The 21,397-nt window shown below is 48.1% G+C and overlaps 1 protein-coding gene across 1 annotated transcript; it reads right to left on the reverse strand.

The window, feature by feature from the left end:
- Window positions 1–1,011: 1,011 nt before the first annotated feature.
- Window positions 1,012–20,489, reverse strand: slc25a26 (solute carrier family 25 member 26). The gene is made up of 10 exons (XM_052076472.1): window positions 20,321–20,489; window positions 19,174–19,330; window positions 18,073–18,191; window positions 14,172–14,276; window positions 13,883–13,930; window positions 4,311–4,355; window positions 3,229–3,298; window positions 2,461–2,525; window positions 2,186–2,259; window positions 1,012–1,381 (listed from the first exon to the last, which is right to left on the reverse strand). The coding sequence occupies exons 1-10, from the start codon at window positions 20,351–20,353 to the stop codon at window positions 1,282–1,284; spliced, it is 816 nt and encodes a 271-aa protein (XP_051932432.1). The 5' UTR covers window positions 20,354–20,489; the 3' UTR covers window positions 1,012–1,281.
- Window positions 20,490–21,397: the final 908 nt, after the last annotated feature.

Here is a 21,397-nt window from a genome sequence, read left to right on the forward strand (position 1 = left end):
AGAGGACAAAGGAAACGAAAAACAGCCCTCAGTCAGCGGCTGCGGTGCCTTATTGCACGGTCAAAGAAAATAGCTGGCGGACGAGAGCTTTTATTGAGAGACACTGGTACACTGTTGCAAACACAACACTTGATTGCACTTGAATGTTTTTTCTCCCAAGCGGTCGCAGCCAAATGATTATTCGACGACTTTGATGAGCGCTGGATGTTGTATGAAGGACGAGCCTTTTTGGTGGCGATGATGTCTGAATGGCGAAGGGTCGCCGCCAACAAAAGCGCTTGCGAGCTCCCTTGGCGGGCAGCCGGAATGCCGTTTCTCAAAACAAGAAGCGCGAGCGGCTCTGAAGGCCCGAGTCGGCAAAAAGTCGCCGCAGCTTTCGGGCATAGAGGCAAGTTGCGTCTTTTATCTGAACCGAGACCCCGTCAAGGTAAACGAGGGGTCACGCACGGCCCCGGGATGGCAGCGGTAACCCGTTAGCGTCGCGGGGGAAAAGGGACGAACGGCGCACGGTTAATTTATTCCAACGCAAACGAATGTCGGCGTTCAAAATGCTAACGTGTTCCGCCATGCTGATGAAGTGTCAAATAAAATCCCATTTGGCTTTAGCGGCTGGAGTCCCGCTCGTTTCTCTCAACGCGATCGCATTTTGCTTTGAGTCACGCGGCCCAGATCCCATGGCCTGCTGGTTTGGGGGGGTGGGGGGTCATCAATTCATGGAACCAAAGACCTTGATCTTCAAACACAAGTGCATGCACGCATATATTTCCATACGTGGCTGATTTCCCCCCAACAGGAATGTGTCGCGGGCGGCCCGGGGGGGGCACGCTTCATTTGACCTCCAAATTTGACCCCAAATTTGAGCTTCATTTGACCTCCATATGTTTGATTGCTTCAACGTTTCGCAACTTTTTGTTCAACTATCTTTTCTGCTCTTAAGAAGAAATAAACCGGTGAAACGTACGACTCCGCCCGTTGCGAATTCTGCCGCAAGAGATCTTGCCGGTTGCGCAAAAAGTACGAAAACATTGCGCAGGACGCGCATTCTAAAGTTGGAGCGGGTCAAATGAAGTTCACCGCGTTAAAAGACTTATTAGCCAAAACGAAATTGCTGAGCTTCTCACGTCAAAACCTGAAGTCCTTCACAGTATTGGCAGTAAACGGCTCTCGTCTTCTGGTTTCTATCTGGACAGCAGTCGTGCGGGAGGCCCGGGCGGCCGCGAGCGCTCCGCCGACGGCTGCTCGCCGACGGCTGCTCCCGGACGCAGGCGGTGGGTCGCACGCTTAGGACAGCAAAGTGCGGCGGACTTTCTCGTAGGCTCCCAGGAAAATGAAACCGCCCGCGCTGATGAAGGCCATCCTCGGTATGCTGCCCGCGAACAGCCTGCCGACAAAAGGACGCGTTCGACGAGTCAAAACCTTGAAATCACGATCGGTTGCGCGGAAAGGAAAATGGCCGCTACGACGCCTCTGAAGGTGGCCTTTCGCGCAATGGATCATCAATTTTTTTCATTCATTCATCTTCCTAACCGCTTAATCCTCACTAGGGTCGCGGGGGGTGCTGGAGCCTATCCCAGCTGTCTCCGGGCAGTAGGCGGGGGACACCCTGAATCGGTCGCCAGCCAATCACAGGGCACACAGAGACGAACAACCATCCACGCTCACACTCACACCTAGGGACAATTTAGAGCGTCCAATCAGCCTGCCACGCATGTTTTTTTGGAATGTGGGAGGAAACCGGAGCACCCGGAGAAAACCCACGCAGGCCTGGGGAGAACATGCAAACTCCACACAGGGAGGCCGGAGCTGGAATCGAACCCGGTACCTCTGCACTGTGAAGCCCACGTGCTAACCACTGGACTACCGGGCCTAATGGATCATCAATTTCCAAAAGTAAAATGCCGAGGTCAAACAAAAAATGAAATAATCTCCAAAAAGTCCAACTTTTTGAACATTTCCATTCACATTTGCACTCGTAGGGACACCAAGTCATCCCTGGAGACGGCCGATTTGCCCGTGGCGCAGTTGACTTTGCCTCGGGTCTTCCCAATTGTTGACAGAAACTGGTGGAGTGCGCAGTCTCCGACTATTTCGAACCTTTCTTTTGTGAGGTGACTCGTGATGTCAGAAGGGATTTTTTTTTTCGATTTGGATGGCATTTGCGATAAAAAGGCCCCGGCCCACTCACCCCGTAAGGCCTCGACTCTTCCACACGTCACAAAGCACCAGCGGGATGTTGCCGCTCGCCGCACTTGACCCGGCCTAGGAGAGACGGAGAGAGGAAGGCCACGTGACGACGGAGCGCGCGTGGCGAGAGCTAAAACGGGCGACGCCCTTTGGTCTTCCTCCACGCGCCCTTTCGCAGCCCGGTTGGCCATTTGCCCGGCCAAACGCGCAGACGCCTACAGTCTAGTGCTTCTTATTTACACAATAGAGTTTGGGATTCGGGGTGGGGGGGTGTACCTTTGCCAGCATAATCCTGGTCTTTGCCACATCAAGAGGAGTCGTAACCAGGGCCGCCACCGCACCTGCGGCGATACACAAACGTTACTCCGGCGCAGCCGCGTGAAAGGCGGGGTTCGCAGCCATATATTAAAGCGGCCATAAACGCCCAAGCGTCGTCATGGTGATGATATGATCCATCTGGGAGCCCCTCTGTTGGGGGCTACAAAAAAAAAAAAAAAAACAGACGCACTTGGAATCCAACTGACTCATTCCTCCCTCGAGCAATACACCCGCATAATCCCGTGACGACCTGAGACGGGCGTGTGTCCTATGAGGAATGATATCCGGGTATTTTCACTCTGGTGTCTCGACACAACGCGAGCTAGCCGGGCCTCCCTCGACGACGGCGCCCCCGTCGCCTGCTGGCCTCTGCAACTTCTCAACTTTCCGAGAAGGAATTCTATACATGCAAATATTCCTCATGGTTCCGAACGCGAAGAATGGCAAAACTGTTGCGGGAACAGGAATTTAAAAAGCACGCCAGACGGGAAGAGAATCCGGAAATTTGCCCCTCACCTCCCCCGATACTCATCGGGGCTGAAAGCGGCCCATCGAGTCTGATGTGGCCGCTCGGCGGACGTTTGCCCCCACCCCTGACGACAATACGCGTCGACCGCAGCGCGATGGGTTTTTGTCTCTGCGCCAAATACGGCGCCGCGCGTGTCGGCAGCCGCGCGGCTGGCGGCGTCCCCCCCGCCCCCCCCTCGCGGCCGTAATCCTCAGCACCTGCAAAAGCTCCGCACAGCGCGGCCTGCCAAGAGTGGAGCGGCTCGCCTCGTCTCTCTGACCACCGAGTCTGCAAAAGAGGAATCGGAAAGGCCGCGTGAGAAAGAGAAAAGCGGTCGGTCGCGAGATCCAGCGTTTGGAAAACATGACTGGACCCCCCCCCCCCTCAAATATTTGGACAAGCGCTCTTTCAAACACAAAAGCTTGATCTCGATCTTCGAATATCGAGGAAGGCTCCACAGTATTAGCACAAATGTATTAGTAGTCAAGGCATCTATCTTTCTGACAACCTCCCTTCTTACTAACGATGTCAAATGTCATTTTTAGGCTTTTTTTTGGGGGGGGGGGGGGGGGTCACGTTGTGGTCTATAAAAGGGCCCCTGGGCCGTCGATTCAATGCTCCAAGTAAAGCCCCTTCTCATCTTGAGGCTCCAGTCAAACACTCAGGAGAGCTCGCAGTCATGGGCGCAGATGCCCCCCCCCCCCGCCAAAAGAGGGACAAAGGCACACTTGTGGACAGCAAAATCCAAGCCGCGCACGCACACACAGATGTGCGGGCGATTGCGCAAATTAGCTGAGCCATTAGCCCCTAACATTGATGGAATGTTTAACCGTCCGCCTCTGGTGCCCCTTGAGACATGATGTCACCCCCCCCCCCCCCAACAAAAGGCCGTTTTTTTTTCAAAGAGAAGCCGCTTTTTTTAATGTGTCCAGAGACGCGCACTTAAAGGGGAGAGGGGTCACCGCGCAGGTGAGAGAGCACATGAAATAAAATTGAGTTTCACAAGAAAATTCAGGGGGGGGGGGGGGGGGTCAGAGAGAGAGCGACACACACACACACACACACACACACATTTTCACAAGGCTTGATTTGGACAGTGGCAGGTGAGGAAGCCATGAAACCGGGACGGAACAATCCGTCTTTTGGCTGCCGCTAAGGTTCACGATTTTAGATTTAAGATTTTCCACGTCACTGCCGTGTATTGATCAGCGGACATGATTACAGGAAATGAAGGAGAGTGCGAAATATGGCCGCGCTCATGCGCTCTCCAGCAACATAAACGTCAGGACGTCAGACGTACCTTGAAATACTCCCAAAGCGGAAACTGCACCAGAGAGAAGGGGATCTGAAAAACACAACGGCAAAGGAATCCTTCACATGTGCGGTAACGTTTCAAATCCAAGAGGCTCATCTTTGAAGAGGCCACGTTGAGGGCCGGGGGAAAGAAAGCAAAAAAGGAAAAATTCAGCCAGAGAGGAAAAAAAAAACAAAAAAACTTTTGATTTGACGTGATTTTTAGCGTTGGATGGCAGTAACGAGGCTACCGATCGGCCGCAATCTGTTTGAGCAGAATACGGCGACACCGGTGCGTTTTCATGCCATTTCATGAGCTAATTCAACACTTGGTCCAAGGCGAGTTGACCTCATACAAACAGTCAACCTGGACATCGTCAAAAAAAAAAAAAAATTTTTTTAAGTGCCTCGGCAACATCTGCTCTCGGAGCGCCGAGAGGAAAATGGAGCTTTGCCAAGAAACAGTCATTCGTGCCTCGGTCTCGGCGCGGGATGTCTGCTACGCGCTTGACTCGGGGGTCAGCCCATCCTCCGTCAAGCGTCTCCAGTCGCTCGCCTCTCGCCCGGAACTCGTCGGAGTGGCTCATCACTCTACTCTGGCATGGCTAGCCCGGCTCCCCCAAACCTTTTTTACAGGTCCTCCGCCCCGACGCGCCCGCCCTGTGCCGGAGGCGGTGAAATGAGTAAAAAGAATGCGTCCGATAAGGCGAGTCCAATGACTGTGCGCCAACAGTTCCTTGTTCGCGCGGCTGTATCGCATACACGTTAACTTCAAACGTTTTGCGGTGGATTTTTTTGTTATCCAAGAAAATCAGAAGAGCGCCGGTAAAGTGCTGTCGGAACCCCACCCCATTTTTTTGTGTGCCTGTGCTGACACCACTCCAGGTTGTGTTGTGTTTGCGCGCGCTAAGCGTCCTCGCCAAGCGTATTAGCGGGCTCTTTATTAGTATTCCGAGAGGCTTGGGCCTGTCACGGGTCTTTAAGCGCGCGGCGGAGGGCAGAAAAACACATGTCAAAAGATATTCCGCATGAGCCTGATCGGAGGACAAGCCAGTTGGCCGCAATTTGACAAAAGACTTTTAATAGGTCGTCTTGCAGCTCGCGCATACTGATGAGCTTTTAAAAGCGCAGCCAGGCAAGATGATGGATGACGGCACGGAAATAAGTCGACAAAATGTACAAGTAGAGGCGGGATGATAGTCATCTTTCTTTTTGCCACAGATCTCAACCGTAAATAATTCTTGGGGGGTGGGTGGGTGGGGGGGTGTCTTTTTGTTTTTAAAGACTCTATAAAAGTCTCTCTACCGGTTGCTACCATTGAGCAGCCCCCCAAATTAAGAAGGATGTATAATTCAGACAGTATGTTGTAACCAAGGCTCTCAACTGTGTCTGGTTGACCAGTATGTTACGGATTGGGGGTGGGGGGGGGGGGGGTGTCTGTCGCCAGCCACAAAATGTGCACTGACGACGTTCATCTTGTGTACTAATTGGGTTTACGGGTTCTTTTTTTTTCCCCAGACAATGGCCTTTTTTGGAGGGGGGGGGGGGGGGGGGAGTGGGGTAGAGGGGGAGGCAAAGAGGAAAAACTCTTATGTGGTTGACAGTTTAGGCTGTTGCTTCATTGGAGCGACAAAATGAGCTAGCCCTGAAAATAATACTTTATACCAGTGGTCACCAACATGGTGCCCGCGGGCACCAGGTAGCCCGTGAAGACCACTTGAGTAGCCCGCCAGTGCCTGGACATTGTGATTTGCTAGTAGAAATTATGATTTAAAAATGCAAACATTGGCAGTACTGTGAGACATTTCGAAACACGATCAAAGTCTGACAATTTAAATCATCAAGTATTAAAAATAACACATCCTCATATTATTGAAGGTATTTTGGACAAATATGTTATTTCAGACGTGTATCAATTTGGTAGCCCTTCACACAATCGGTACACATGAAGTTGCTCTCACCCTCAAAAATGTTGGTGACACCTGCTTTATACACTTCTCAAAAAACATGGACGCTCGGCCTCATAGTTTGTGTGCTTTTAGTTTACCGTCGTGTGGAACTGCAAACGAAAGATGAGACACCTCAAAAAATATCCCAAAAAGGAAGGAACATATTGTACAAGTATCATTACAATCATGACACGTCCTTTTTAGTATTTTTTTTTCCCCCCAGACACTGTCAAGCCATACAAAATCGTTGCCATCAGACAAAAGAGCTACGAATGGCGCTAGCGTCGATGTCCGACACTGAACAAGAGCGGTCGCGCTGTAGCCCATCGAAGAAAGTCAAAAGCTTGAAAACAGATCAGAAAGAAGAATGTGCTGAGCCGAGTCTCTTCCACACTTGCCTGCCACCAGATGTGGAGCAAATGATTCATGAGCTGGAGAATGCAGCTGGATCCCATGTTAGCACTTGATACCCCGATGACCACTGCTAAGCCATCTGTCAAAATGTCCAAAAAGCCCTCGCTTGTGGAATCGTGATTTAGAAGGCATTAAGAATTTCAAATTCAATTTCTTAAATTGGATTCGAAAAATAATCTCGGGCTGACTGAGAGTGAAGATCACAGTTCTGCCGGCGCGATGCGTGTAGGTGCACAAAGTCCTTTTGCGATTGCATCATCATGCTCGGCATTTTCCAAACTGGAGCGCGAGCCAACTTTTCCACACGGGGATAAACTAAGTCTGAGAATTTAGACAAAGCAGCACGTAAAATAATCTGCGATGTTGGGTCATGTCACAAAGCTTGCCGGAAATTACCACGAACTGAGCGCAATGACGAAATATACAGTACATTCTCAAATAGCGCCGACTATCAGTGAAAGATCTCGATATTAATGTGTCGAAAGAGAAGAAGGAACACGCCGTGCAATGTTTTCGAAAAAAATCCAGATGTTAGTCACATGGGAAAGCCGTCAGCGGCGGCCATTTTCAAACAGTCGGATGAATACGGGTCACGAGAAGAGCAATTCGCATTCAAGTTCACATTTCTTATACAACATGATGGATTCTCTTGCAAAGAATGCACACACGCAGGCACGCACAAACACAAAAAAAAAACTAAATGAAAGTCTGGACATCCCTGTTCAAATGCCATTTTTTTCCTGTATAGAAAAAAGATGGAACCTGTCCAAAAAGAGTTTGTATTGACTTTTTAGAGAAGGCAGGTGAAAATAAACAGCTGAGAAAATGTGACGTGGCAGCTGTGCACATCCTTGTCTAAACGGTGTTCACAATTAACCAATCACATTCAAATATGTCAAATGAGTCGGGACAAACTCACAAACTGCCACCATTTACCATGCCGATACGAGCATAGATTGACTGACTGATTGGTTGCTCGGTTGGCTGAAGGTCATGTGAAATAACGGCTTACTGTAATTGCCGTTTTTGGACACCTCACATAGATAAGCTGTCTAGCTAGTTACATAAACAGCTGGCTAGCTAGCTGTCTAGCTAGCTCCATAAAGAGCTGGCTAGCTAGGTGGCTAGCTAGCTACATAAACAGCTGGCTAGATAGCTGTCTAGCTAGCTACATAAACAGATGGCTAGCTAGCTGTCTAGCTAGCTCCATAAACAGCTGGCTAGCTAGGTGGCTAGCTAGCTACACATCTAACTGGACAGCCAGCTAGCCCGCTCTCGATGTAGCTAGCCAGCCCGCTATCTTACTACATTGGATCGATCTATGTGAGGTGTTGCCTTCAGGGACATTTCGAAAACAGCTTACTTACCTTTGCACTTCTGTCAAAAATATTTGGGGGGGGGGGGGGATTTCTGTTGAGTTGACCAGATTACTAGATAGCTAACACCAATGGTGGACAAAGTTATATATAATTTTTTTGCTTCCTTTTTTTTTAATACCACAAAAACCTTGCATTTGAACCCGAGTGTGTTGACTTGAAAAATCCACTGTACACATGGCAGACACACACACACACACACACACGCACACTGACGCAACCACATACCATCTACGGTGTGTCAGCAAAGTAGGCCGATGGACTGACTGTTTGCTAAACAGATTTGTGATGTGATGAAAGGTGATACAGTCAACAATAGAAACAGATTCACAGGACGTGTTTTGGGCACCCCCATGTTCAAGCTTACACAGACATGTTAAACGAGTGAGAATACACTGACCGTACAAAAAAAAAAAATTCTAGTTATTAAAAAAACTACACCGGGGTGTTTAGTGCATCCTGCATGAAGTTAGTATGGCATCCATGAAAGGTTTGTCACGGCGTTGAGCACCAACCGTGGCAAAAATCTAAGAATGAAAGCATTGCAAAAGATTTAGAATACCTCTGGAACAGACAAGATAGGGGTGCTTTAATGAACCGTTTAGCCTCTCACTTCATTAGGACGAGAGAGAGGATGTAATAACAAATTCATAATGCATCGAAAGCGAGCGCTTTCTGCCGAAGCAAATTTGTGCTGGATGAGCTGGAGGTCATGCCTCCAACAGAATGAGCGAGGGGCCCTTCTGCGAGCAGTGTTCAGCCTCCAGCGATAGGCAATCACTCACGGGAGCCCGTCCAGCTGTACAAACTGGAACGTGTTTGACTGCGCTACTCGCTGAAGAATTCCACCTGACAGTCTTGAACGCCAAAGGCTGCACCCTGCGCGCGTTTAAGTTGAAGCGGCGCGTCTCCTGCAAGCCAATCAAACGAGCGACCCCCATTCGCCTCGAGCCGCTTCATCGCCGCAAATGTCAACCTGGGCCAGTCTTACTCACAACAAATGAGGACTTGTTGGGAGGCAAACGAGGTGACAAGGGAGCTGGGTTTTTTCTTTTTTTTTTTTCTTTGCTCTCCTGGGGGTTGAAGTCAGGGGATGCGGTTAGTGTTTGTCAATGGTGGGCATGCGAGGCCCTTTGAGGCGGTTTGTGATTAAGGGCGATAGAAATCAATGTGATTCGACTTGATCAACACATTCAAAAACATGACATCACACCAATGTAGCCTTGGGCCAAGACTCATGACTCAGCCATTAGCGTGCAACTGAGGAGCCGGCGTTCCTCCAAACTGACATGGGAGGAGCAAAAACCGAGCACGGATCGCCGAGCCCAAGTTGAGCAAAGCGCTTCGACGGAGACTCCAATCAACCTCGCGATATTCCTCTTAAAATGATTTGACCCTTTAACGCGACAGACAAAACGACGGCAATTTACAAAGGCAAGGCGTCTCCCCCGTTGCCAACCGCGCAAAACAGGTCAAACCTGTCGTAGAAAAGCGGTTGTTGGTATAAGAGATTTCAAATATTTTGAATTTCAACCGTAGATGCAAAACGGCGTTTCTGTCTCCGAGCGGATTTGCATACAAGTCGGGTGCCGTATCTCACAAGATATTTCATGGATAGGCGGCAAAAGTGCGATCCTTTGGATCATGTTCCAACGTCGACTAAACTCAAATAGAACAGGCGTACTTTTTTTTTTTTTTGCAGATTGCTGTCGAGGGCATTATGGATCACCTTTGATCTGGTTTGCTGGCACGAAATTCCGAAACGATCAGGGCAAGCAATTTCCTTTGACAGGGCATCCACAATCTGCTGCCGGCCACGTTTCCTTCATTCTAAACCAGGGGTGTCCAAACTTTTTGCCAAGGGGGCCAGATTTTATGTGGTAAAATGTCGGGGGGCCGACCTTGGCTGACATTCTTTACATTGAACAACAATATTGTTCAACAAATTTTAGTAAGCCAGTCTGTTTCTGTGATGCCCTCTAGTGTCTAAATGCTATTACTCATTTAGTGAATGCTATTACTCATTTAGCCACTAGAGGGAAGCAGTACTCTATGAAACATCACTCACCAGTCTACGAGACCTCAGTCAATGCAACACGTGTTCCATTGCGCCCAACCTGCGGGCCAGACGGCACCGATTTTATGACAGGGGCAGAGGGCCGGATGAAATTCGACCGCGGGCCGGATTTGGCCCGCGGGCCGGAGTTTGGACACGCCTGTTCTAAACCGATGACTTCCCAACAGTGAACACCCGCCACCGACTACGACTCTCTTCCTAGACACGATTGAAAACACATGCGAGGCGCCAAGAGATTCTCTGCACAACAAAGCTGGCGGGAAGAAAATAGAACCCCCAAGCCTCAAAAGTCTGAAGGTTAAGGTCCCCAACAATCATGTGAACATGTGGGAGGTGGTTGCAAAAACGACAGAAGTAACATTTGTGTTTAGTTTTGCCAAAACACACAACAGAAAAAAAAAAGGGGGCGGGGGGGTCCGCAACGCTTAAGACCCAGACACTTGCTGCTTTACAAAGGCTTCAATGATAAATGGAGCTTGACGTCAGCGTGATGCATGGGTCTCAGGGGCAAAGCCGTCAAATGCCTTGTCCAGAACAGTCATGCACATTCTTGCAGAGCCAAATCTGCACCATGCAGAGCACACGTGTGCGGGGCAGCCTAATCCTGCGCCTCTGCCAGCAAAAAGTCTTGGGCAACACCGCTTTCGGTGCTGAAATTGTTCTGGTTAAGAAATACAAGCCAGAAGGAAGCGCGTGGATGATCACACTCTGCTCAAGTGTCAGCGCTTGACGGCAGACCGGCAACCGCTTTTAAAATGCCGGTTTGAATGACCAGCAGGTGCTCCTAACAACAAAGATGTAACATTAGCATGGATTTGTTTTCATTCCTTCCAAACGGTCTTGTTCTACTGTACAACAAAGGTAGAATCAAATAAAAGAACACGGAGAACGACTAAGAAATGCAACAATCGAGAATAATAAAATAGGCATCATCATGTAGACCTCAATGTTTTTCAAGTTCCGTTCCGAAATTAGCATCGTTAGCATCTTTGCTACTCGCAAATGCGACACGATCGATTGCTGCTTTCATCTGATGGTGAATTATTAGTGGCTCAACTGCACTCTGCAAACTCTGCTCACATTTTCATGCTTTGCAATCACTCGGGGCGCATTCTACGGGTTCAACCCGTAGAACCCACAAATAGCTGTGAGCAATTTGTGACCTCAAACGTAATCTGGCCAAGAAGTGAACAAGGTAGCGAGTGAACACTTGGTCTCGGTGCATCGTCTTGCCGTGTTTTGCCAACTGGATCGTGCGGAGCGAGCGCACTCAAAAGTCAATCGACTGGGGGTTCAAGGTGCCTCAGACTGTCAGTTTCACTTAGAGCCGCGGTCGGGATAGCCACGATGCCAATAAAGCGCCTAATAGCTCATCTCCGACTCATTATGCCATTTCAAATTGCGACGGTTTCGAGCAAATTGAACCTCAGCTTACAGAGCTTGAGATGAAAAACTGGGGGCACGGCTATATTGTAGTAGCTGACTGAGGTGTGATGAGCTGGCGTGGGGGTAGGGAGGGGGGAATAGTCGCGAAGAGTGACGCCAATGTATGAATGAATGAGCGAGCTTCGTCTACCCCCTAGTGGTACAACAAGGTAATACAAATACATCGACCTTGGGTCCGTTCTAATTCACTCATCGTGCCGAATGACTTCCAACGACTTCATAGTTTTCTTTTCCTTGTCGGTTGGTTGGTTTTGGAACAAAAACACAAAAATACAAACACGACCGGTCGTCCGCCAATCTTCACAAAACTTTGTGGCGGGGTGGAGTCTAAGGTTGACATGATTTCTTGAGTGATGGATTTATTTTTACTTCGTGGTGGGCATCGTCGCCGTCACGTCTGCATTTGCCATCCATTGCGGTTGTTTATTTTCTGTGATTGTTTCTTCTCATCTTCTTTGCTCTCCACCTTCTGCCATCTCTTGAACGAGGAATTGTGAGGAGGAGAATTGTATATACGGTTCAAGCCCCATCCCTGTGCTCCACCCGCTTGCGTCAGCCCCTAATGTGGCACCAAGAAGTTCTGGTGAAGGCTACGGAATGACGAGATAGCGCAGGCTGGACCCCAATTCGCTGGCGGGCAAGAAAAGAAAAGCGGCAGGCCGTGGCACCTAAACAAACTTCTCTTGACGGAGTCGCTTGGCTAAAGGAGAGGGAGAGAGTGTGGCTTGCGAAAGGGGGGCAGAGAGAAAACGCATTACCTCCCCGACAAGCGTCAAAGCCAATCGCGGCGCGGCCGGGATCCTTTGCTGTTGCTGCGCCACAGATCCCTGCTGCCGCCGCTGCGATTCATCTGCCCGTGTTAGTATGCGCGCAGGTCGTGCACCAGGCTACAAATGTATTCATTTATTCGGAGTCCCTTCGAGAAATCACAGTGTCTTGTTGTCCCGGCCCCCCCCCCCAGCTGTCCAGATGGAATTTGCGTGAATAACATCAGTTTAGTGAGGTAGAAAATAAGTACAGGCCCACACAACGGAGCGGACTCCATGACGCCACCTTCCAAACCCCCCCCCCAGTAAGAAAAACAGAACGGCAAGTGTCACCTTCATGTACTTTATGTCTTCCCTTATTTTCTGTGTATACACTCGAGTATAGCTGGAGCGAAAATCAACTTGGAGAGATTTTACCGCGCCATTTTTAGACTCAAGAAAATCATGCACCAAACAACCATACGGGCCGGTTCAAATGAGTTGTCATCATTTTGTTGTCGTTCGCGTTTTGAGGTCAAAGTGCTTATGCTTTTTAAAACTGAAATTGGCACGTCAGTTCCAAAATTGCAGTCAGTTTTTGGCTTTTTTTTTCTCCTCACCTTGTAACCACTGCCGTGCCGTTGCGAGATCTCTTTCGGTTGATGCCGTTTTTTGTAGTTTTCCAAACTTGGAACGATCCAATCTTATTTTCATACATACACATTTGTTTACGATACTTTTGGAAAAAGAGAACGGGGAACGTAGGACTTCCAACACTTGACCTAGGTCGGACCAAACGCAACAAAAATTGTGTGGGATCTGATGTGACTTCCATCACAAGGAGGAAACCGTCTAGGTCAATCATGTCCAAAGTCCGGCCCGCGGGCCAAATCCGGCCCGCGGTCAAATTTCATCCGGCCCTCGGCCCCCGTCATAAAATCAGTGCCGTCTGGCCCGCAGGTTGGGCGCAATGGAACACGTGTTGCATTGACTGAGGTCTCGTAGACTGGTGAGTGATGTTTCATAGAGTACTGCTTCCCTCTAGTGGCTAAATGAGTAATAGCATTCACTAAGTGAGTAATAGCATTTAGACACTAGGGGGCATCACTCACGAGTTAACAAGACATCACTCTGTGTTTATATTGACTGATATGTCACATTTCAAATTCCTGTTTCAAATGAACCAAAAGAAATTCTTAAGATTGTTGAAATTAAAATAAAAATGGAAATGTGAAACAGACTGGCTTACTAAAATTTGTTGAACAATATTGTTGATCAATATAAAGAATGTCAGCCAAGGTCGGCCCCCCCGACATTTTACCACATAAAATCTGGCCCCCTTGGCAAAAAGTTTGGACACCCCTGGTCTAGGTGAACCAGTTTAGCAAATCAGCAGTTGAAACAAACATGTTAGCGTTCATTTCATTCCAAATAGAATGCTAAAACCGCTAAATTAAAAAGCAAGGAAGAAGTAAAAAAAAAAAAAACACATCAGGAAAGAGAGTCCTGACAGCGCTACATATTTGCCCTCAACGTAAACATTCGGAATGAGAGAGGAGAACTCATCCTACCTCTCTGAGAACGGTACTGCCAAATCCTCGGTACAAGCCTGGGACACCCTGTTCAATCAGACAGAAAAGCAATGTGACTGAAAACTTGCTCAGCTTCACTTGGAACAAAATTTTCCAATTGAAAAAAAAAAAAACATCACACGCTCAGGAGATCATTAGTCCGCGGCCCTTATGGATAGTTGAGCATTTTCTTGGACGAATGCGGGGCAGCGTTCAAAATATTGGATTGCTTCGTGGACTGAGCAAAAAAAAAAATTCACTACAATAAAAAGCGCCTCGGCGGTTGTACCTCTTCCCTGAGGGCCACCACAAGTATGCGGTATGTGCCGGATGAAGGAGACGCTTGCGTCCTTTGCTTCACCACCTCTGTGGGCACCCGGATCAGACACGCCACCTACAGGATGGAAGAAGAGATTCGAGGAGAGGAAATGCAAGGCTCGACCAACGGCAGGTCGAGGCGTCGGGTCACGCGGAGTCATCGTCACCCTGACAAAAAGGTGATTGGGAAACGCGGGCGAGAAGTGGCGTGAGGAGCGTGCGACCGCAAACAAGACTTGAACAGTTGTCGCGTGACAATCGTCTCAAATCGAAATGTCATTCTTTTATTGTTTGGGTCATGCGGCGCTGCGGCAGCCGGGCACGAAAGGCCACTCAAGTCAGGCGCTGACTCTTTCCACCGTGGAGCAAGAGCGCCACCGCGTGGAGAAGTAGTCACAGGACGTCAGCAGCATTTGTCTCAATTAAGCCTCCTCCCTCGCTTTGGTCGGGTAGTCAGAGACGTACACTGACGGGCAGAACAATTGAGAATTAACTTAGGGATGGACGTTTTTTTTTTTTTTAAGATTCCTTTATGGTGATATTTTCCCAAAGTAAAATGTGAGCCCTTTCACCTCCAGACTGCTGCAGTAAGGCACAAATTAAATTTCCAATGTATGCACAAACATGGAAAACGATGATCAAAACTTTTCCTTCTTGGGCTGAACATGACGCAATAAAACAAGACACATGCACCTAAAAATTCGATTTAAGGTTTCTTTTTTTTTTCGGTGAAGAGGAAAAAAAACTCTTACTTGGCTGACAGTTTCGGCTATCGCGTCATCGGAAGCGACAGCCGAAAATGTCAACCAGATAAGTTTTTCTCTTCACCCAAAATTAAATAAAAGTAAGGCAACAGGCTGGGGGGAAGGGGGGGAAGAAAATTTAAACCTAATAAGATAAGATATCCTTTATTCGTCCCACACTGGGGAAATTTACAGCCTCCAGCAGCAAGAATGTATGTAGAAAGAAGAAAGAGAAAAAAAATACAACAAACATCTTTCAATTAAATGCAATATGAACACAATGGATAAATCTCAGTGCTATTTACAATTTCCTTCACATCATTTTATTATTATTATTATTATTATGATTGTTATTTTTTATTCATTAGCCTGACAGTTTATTAATTTAATTTAATAATTTTAATTAATTATTTAAATTAATTAATAACAGTTAATTTTATTAATTATAATTACTTATAATTAAAGTTATAAGTAGACAAGATGAATGTCATAGCTCAACATGTACTTTGCCCTTGACAAGAGGGGAAAAACGAACCGTATCTGATAGCAAATTACAGTAGGGTGTGTGTATATGTATATATTTTTTTTTTCTTCATTGAGTTTTAAAAAAGGCAGAATATTCAGGGAAAACGTATGTGAATTTGCAGGTAAATTGAACTGACTTTCTGATGCAAAAAAATGTCATTAATATGGCAAGCATAAAGCTCCATTTCTTTCTTATGACCTCTGGCAGCCTCATCTATTAAATCCATAAAAGATACAATAACACACACAAGAATGGACAAATAAGACGGGGGGGGGGGGGGGAGGGGGGGACATGAAGAAAAAGACACGTTATGAGGACACCGCATGCCTCTCAACTTTGAAACAACAGCCAATAACTCGCCGAGCGCGGCCGGCGCTGCGAGGCAAGCGTGGATTCTTTCTCAGCGGCATCTTCAAGGAGCTGCCGGTTTTTACCGTCGACGAGCGCAGAAGATATTTTCTGGTGCAGCCTCCCACAGACGTGAGAGGTAAGACAAAGGGGACAGCGAGGCTGCAGGGGCGAAAAGATGCCAGAGAAGGCCGCCTGCCTTTGACAAATGAGCTTTCACACCAGACGGCGGGCGAATGGGAATGAAGATAAATCGGATCTAATGGCCGGATAACAGCCTGCTTGGGCCTGGCAGCCGCCATCATCTTGCGCGTTCTATACGGGAGCGGCCCAGCGTCACCAGGACACCGCAGCTTGCCGAGAGCCCATTTCTGACACCGTTTGAATCCCCGCAAGCTTCTCCCCATGACTTTGTCGGAGAGCAGCCACATACTTTTGTTGACGTATCACATAGGTTTCCGTGGGAATTATTATGACGGCCACAAACGACATCAAAGGATATGGGACATATTGATAAATGCTCAAATGCTTGGACTTGCCAAGTGTTCAAAATGAGAAGGTGCGTCCAAACCGATGTGCCCTCTAAACCAGGGGTGTCCAAACTTTTTGCCAAGGGGGCCAGATTTTATGTGGTAAAATGTCGGGGGGGCCGACCTTGGCTGACATTCTTTACATTGAACAACAATATTGTTCAACAAATTTGAGTAAGCCAGTCTGTTTCACATTTCCATTTTTATTTTAATTTCAACAATCTTAAGAATTTCTTTTGCTTCATTTGAAACAGGAATTTGAAATATGACATATCAGTCAATATAAACACGGAGTGATGTCTTGTTAACTCGTGAGTGATGCCCTCTAGTGTCTAAATGCTATTACTCATTTAGTGAATGCTATTACTCATTTAGCCACTAGAGGGAAGCAGTACTCTATGAAACATCACTCACCAGTCTACGAGACTTCAGTCAATGCAACACGTGTTCCATTGCGCCCACCCCTCGGGCCAGACGGCACTGATTTTATGACAGGGGCCGAGGGCCGGATGAAATTCGACCGTGGGCCAGATTTGGCCCGCGGGCCGGACTTTGGACATGTTGCTCTAAACAATCGCATGCTTCTCTCACCCTCTCAGTGCACACACGCAAACTTCAACGCTCATTCCCGAATCCTTTGATGGCATTCAGGAATTCGTTTCTAACAGCCAAATGAACACTGAGCACGTTGAATTTAGATTTGAGGATGCGTTCCCGAGTTATGAAATTTGAATCAAACGCAGCCGATCACTTGTTCCGCCGACACGTTAATGATTGCTTGCATCAAACGCCCCCCCGGCTCAATCTCATCCGGCCGCCACCCTTGCAACAGGCGATCAGTGCGAACATTTCAAAACACACCAATAATGAAGACTCAAGAGATGAGATGCGGCTGCGATTGCGATTGCATCACCGCGCCAACATTTAGACCTTGGATACCACCGAGCGGCGAGGTTGTCTTTTCGCGGCCAAGCCCGAAGATTACTCTCTTTGAAGACAAGGCATGCAGAAGCCAGACTCCAGTGAGCTAGAGAAAGCGCTGCGCTCCGTGTGGAGGATTTCAATCTGTTTGATGTGCTCAAATCCAGAACAGCGGGAAATGGGTTAAAAGCCAGGAACAAACTCGGCCTCACCTTTCCGCACTTATCCGGCTTGAGCCATCAACCAAAAGTTGAAACCAAGTGCATTTTTGACGGGGATCAACTGCGGGCAGTGATGTCTCTGTTGCAACGATCGCTCCGACTGCGTTTGCACCAATGTGAGAGTCAACAGTGTGAATGCACCGGAGGGACGCAGACCCGCAGGGAATGAAGCCCATTTCGTATGCATGCAAAACTTGGGTAAATTACCTACATCCATCTAAAAGCCATGAATACAGAAAACCTTGCACTGTGGTATCGCTGGGGTGGGGGTGTAAGGGGGGGGGGGCTTTTTTGTATCACCTATCCCTCTCCATCGAGTAGGACTGGGAAACGATGGGCAGAGGAAATTACACCGCTCCAAGGTTTCACTCACCGGAGAGTCTGGGGGTCTCGGAGACGGCACAGTAAATTAGTCAACGAGATCTTTTTCACCCAGCGGGAGAAGTGAATACTCTTGGGATGGCCCAAAAGGAAGCCCGGGCAACACACGCAGCTGGACCCAAAAGCCGAGAGCCACGCAATTTCACACCCGCGGAGACAATCACGACAGTGGGGAGACAAAAGGCGGCAGAGTCGCACTCACCGTTTCACCCAAGGAGGCCGCGAGCATGTGTGAGAGCGAAGCCGCCGGCGGTTCTTTGAGCACTCCGCCAGAACCCAGGAGGGACTTTGCGCAGTCGTAGGTGACAAAGAAGGCAGCCGCTGAAAATGAGCAAAGCCGCACAGACCTTGGAGTCAAATGGTCAACCCCGACACGGTCACTCGATTCACCTCACTACCCGCGAATGGATTGTACTGGTGTGTATATTGCACTTATAGGGGGGGGGGGGGGGGGGGGGGGGGAATTGCTCGGCGTGTCAGGCTACCTTCGGTTAGTTGTGCAGCATAAGAAAATTCTCTTCAATTTCATTTTTAAACTCCTATTGGTACAGTGGCCCCCATATATTCGCAGTTTGACATTGCATAGCCGTTTGTGGGTGTGTGTGTGTGTGTGTGTGTGTGTATATATATATATATTTTATATAGGCGGCCCGGTAGTCCAGTGGTTAGCACGTCGGCTTCACAGTGCAGAGGTACCGGGTTCGATTCCAGCTCCGGCCTCCCTGTGTGGAGTTTGCATGTTCTCCCCGGGCCTGCGTGGGTTTTCTCCGGGTGCTCCGGTTTCCTCCCACATTCCAAAAACATGCATGGCAGGCTGATTGGACGCTCTAAATTGTCCCTAGGTGTGAATGTGAGCGTGGATGGTTGTTCGTCTCTGTGTGCCCTGCGATTGGCTGGCAACTGATCCAGGGTGTTCCCCGCCTACTGCCCAAAGACAGCTGGGATAGGCACCAGCACCCCCCGCGACCCTAGTGAGGATCAAGCGGCTCGGAAGATGAATGAATGAATGAATATTTTATATATATTATTCACACACATTCATCTCTCAATTCAAAACAACAAAAACAGTAAAACACACACACATGTGCGCCTACACACACGCACATACACACACACTTATTTTTTGGGGGGATTCGTGGGGGGTATTTTCCAATCTGCAGGCTGCACAGTGGGCAGCCTGCAGATTGGAAAATATGCATTTCATGTAGGGGAAAATAAGTGCATGGTCCAGTTTTAATGCAGGCTTGGAAGCCAGAGTGATCTCTCATCTGTCAACAGAACAATACAGTACTTGTTGTCTTACCACTAGGAAAGGAGCCGAGTGCAGCTGACGGGACCCCTGCATAGATGCCCCGGAAGCCCCCGGCCCCGTAGAAGCCTTGCTGGCTCTGCAGTCTGGTCTTCATGGTGTCCAACGGGAAAAGGGTAAGATCCACGCACATCCCGGCGCACCCTCCGGCCTGGGTGGCAGAAGCACCGTTCAGGCTACGTTCGTGCTCTCTGGGAGTTTGGCCGTTTTTCCTCCCTATTCACATCTTGCCGCACGGTCTGTCTCGGTATTCGTGGCAGGCCATACAAGGGCTGAAATACCCGCAGGCTCAAAGGGGCGCTACTATTCTGCCCTCATCTTACCAAGGCTGGCAATACATTCAGTACAGGACCAGTCAGATCCTAGTGGGGTTCCTCACATTTATTTTGATCGGTCGAGGTCTTTCTGAAGAATAAAACACATATATGTCCCCCGTGTCTGTGTCAGCACACAGAGGGGCAAAATACTGCCGCGCAATGAATGTTTGATCATGTAAAATGAATATTATATATTTTTTTCTGCCCTCCCTGAGCATGCTTTCTCGACAAGCCAGTTGCTGTTAACGTATACCTAAATACGCAACAAAACGAATGAAGGACGATGTATATTTCAATACATGAACTTCGTTTTCGACATATTGCCATCTTATCGCGAGGAGTCGTTATTACTGTACTGGCATTGTTAGCATTAGAAGAGGCCAAGGTGGGCACAGCAAGAAAAAAAGTTTTTTTTTCGTAATATACACTTTACCTTGCCTTGCAGTGCAGGGCCTCGGGGTAAGGAGTGTCTGTCGTGTTCGCATGAAACAGAATTGGAATGTCGGGTCCCGTTTAACTTGTCAACATGTCTGTATGTGTCTTTGAATCCCAGTTCGCAACTGGTCGTTCTTGATCCGCCGTTAAATGTGATCCTATCCGAAAATGTTATTGAAATCTTAACTAATACAATTCTAGTTACTTGCAACGAGCTCCAAAGATGCACACACAGTACACCACTGTAAAACAACAATATCCGCGTTGTTTCGGTAGCTGAAACTTCCAGTCTGCAATCAGATTCGGTTCAATCATGTTATAGTTTGGCCGGTAAAGTAATGACGTCCGAGTGAATGGTGTCAAAATGAGAAGTCGAGCGCAGTTCATACCACAAGGGATGCGATGAACTCGCGTCTCTCCATGATCCGCTTTCAGTGATTCCTATCATTCGCCTCATAAACCAGCAATTTGCGAAGACCTGCTCACGTTTGACAGTACACACAAAACACGCCCGCCAAGGGCGCCGCCATGTTGGCACAACGACTTCCGTTTACGAAATGACGTAACAGTCACGTGACGCTTAACAGTCAGCTATAGGTCAGTCTCCTCGGATCGTGTTCTTGGCTTTATCAAAGTGATATAAAGTGTATTTTTAAACAAACAAAGGGTGATAGTATGATTTTAAATTTAGTTAAATATTAGTTTTAATATTGAAACTGACAAAGGGTCACAATGTTTTTTTTTTAATAGAGAATCAGGTCCTGGAGGGCTGCTGTCCTGCATGTTTTCCAAGTCTCCCTGTTGCAACACACCTGATTGACACCCCTGGGATGAACATGTCATTGTTGCTGTTTGCTCTTGGCTACTGTCATGTTTGTTTGTTGCTGTTTGTTCCTGTCAGGTTTGTTTCGGTCATGTTTCTCTTATTGATTTTTTAGCTTCTGCCACGGTTTTGTTACTTTGGATTCGTTTTGTTCTTTGGATTTTGTTTTCTCTACATTTTAATACAATTCATCAAGTACAACTTGCTCCTCCCTCCTGCCTGCTCTTTGGGGTCCGCCACCACCTTGCTACATGACATGAAGTTAACGGTAGATGACTGGAACGTGACTCAAAGTCTCTACTGACCAGCATGACGGCACCGGGATGCCGAAATTGTAATCCTGCTTTGGCAGTCTTCATGACATCACTAGCCTTTCCTGCCAGCTGACTTTTTGAATGTATACCAACAACTGCAGTTTCCCCAACAGCTGTTTGTTCATCCATTGGTGAGTAGCAATCATACAGGAACGGGTCAAATCTCCTGTCTTCTTCTCTCACTTCAGTCGTCTTTATTTCTGGACCGGCTGTCATCCCTCTCCACATCTTGCCCTGGACGCATTCCTTGCCTTTGCCCATAAGTAACAAAGAAACGCATCACTCACTGTTTGTGTGGTATGCTGTCTGCTGTTGTGTTGGGATGGAAT

This window comes from Hippocampus zosterae, chromosome 9 (genome assembly GCF_025434085.1).
Source record: "Hippocampus zosterae strain Florida chromosome 9, ASM2543408v3, whole genome shotgun sequence".
In the NCBI taxonomy this organism is placed as follows: domain Eukaryota; kingdom Metazoa; phylum Chordata; class Actinopteri; order Syngnathiformes; family Syngnathidae; genus Hippocampus; species Hippocampus zosterae.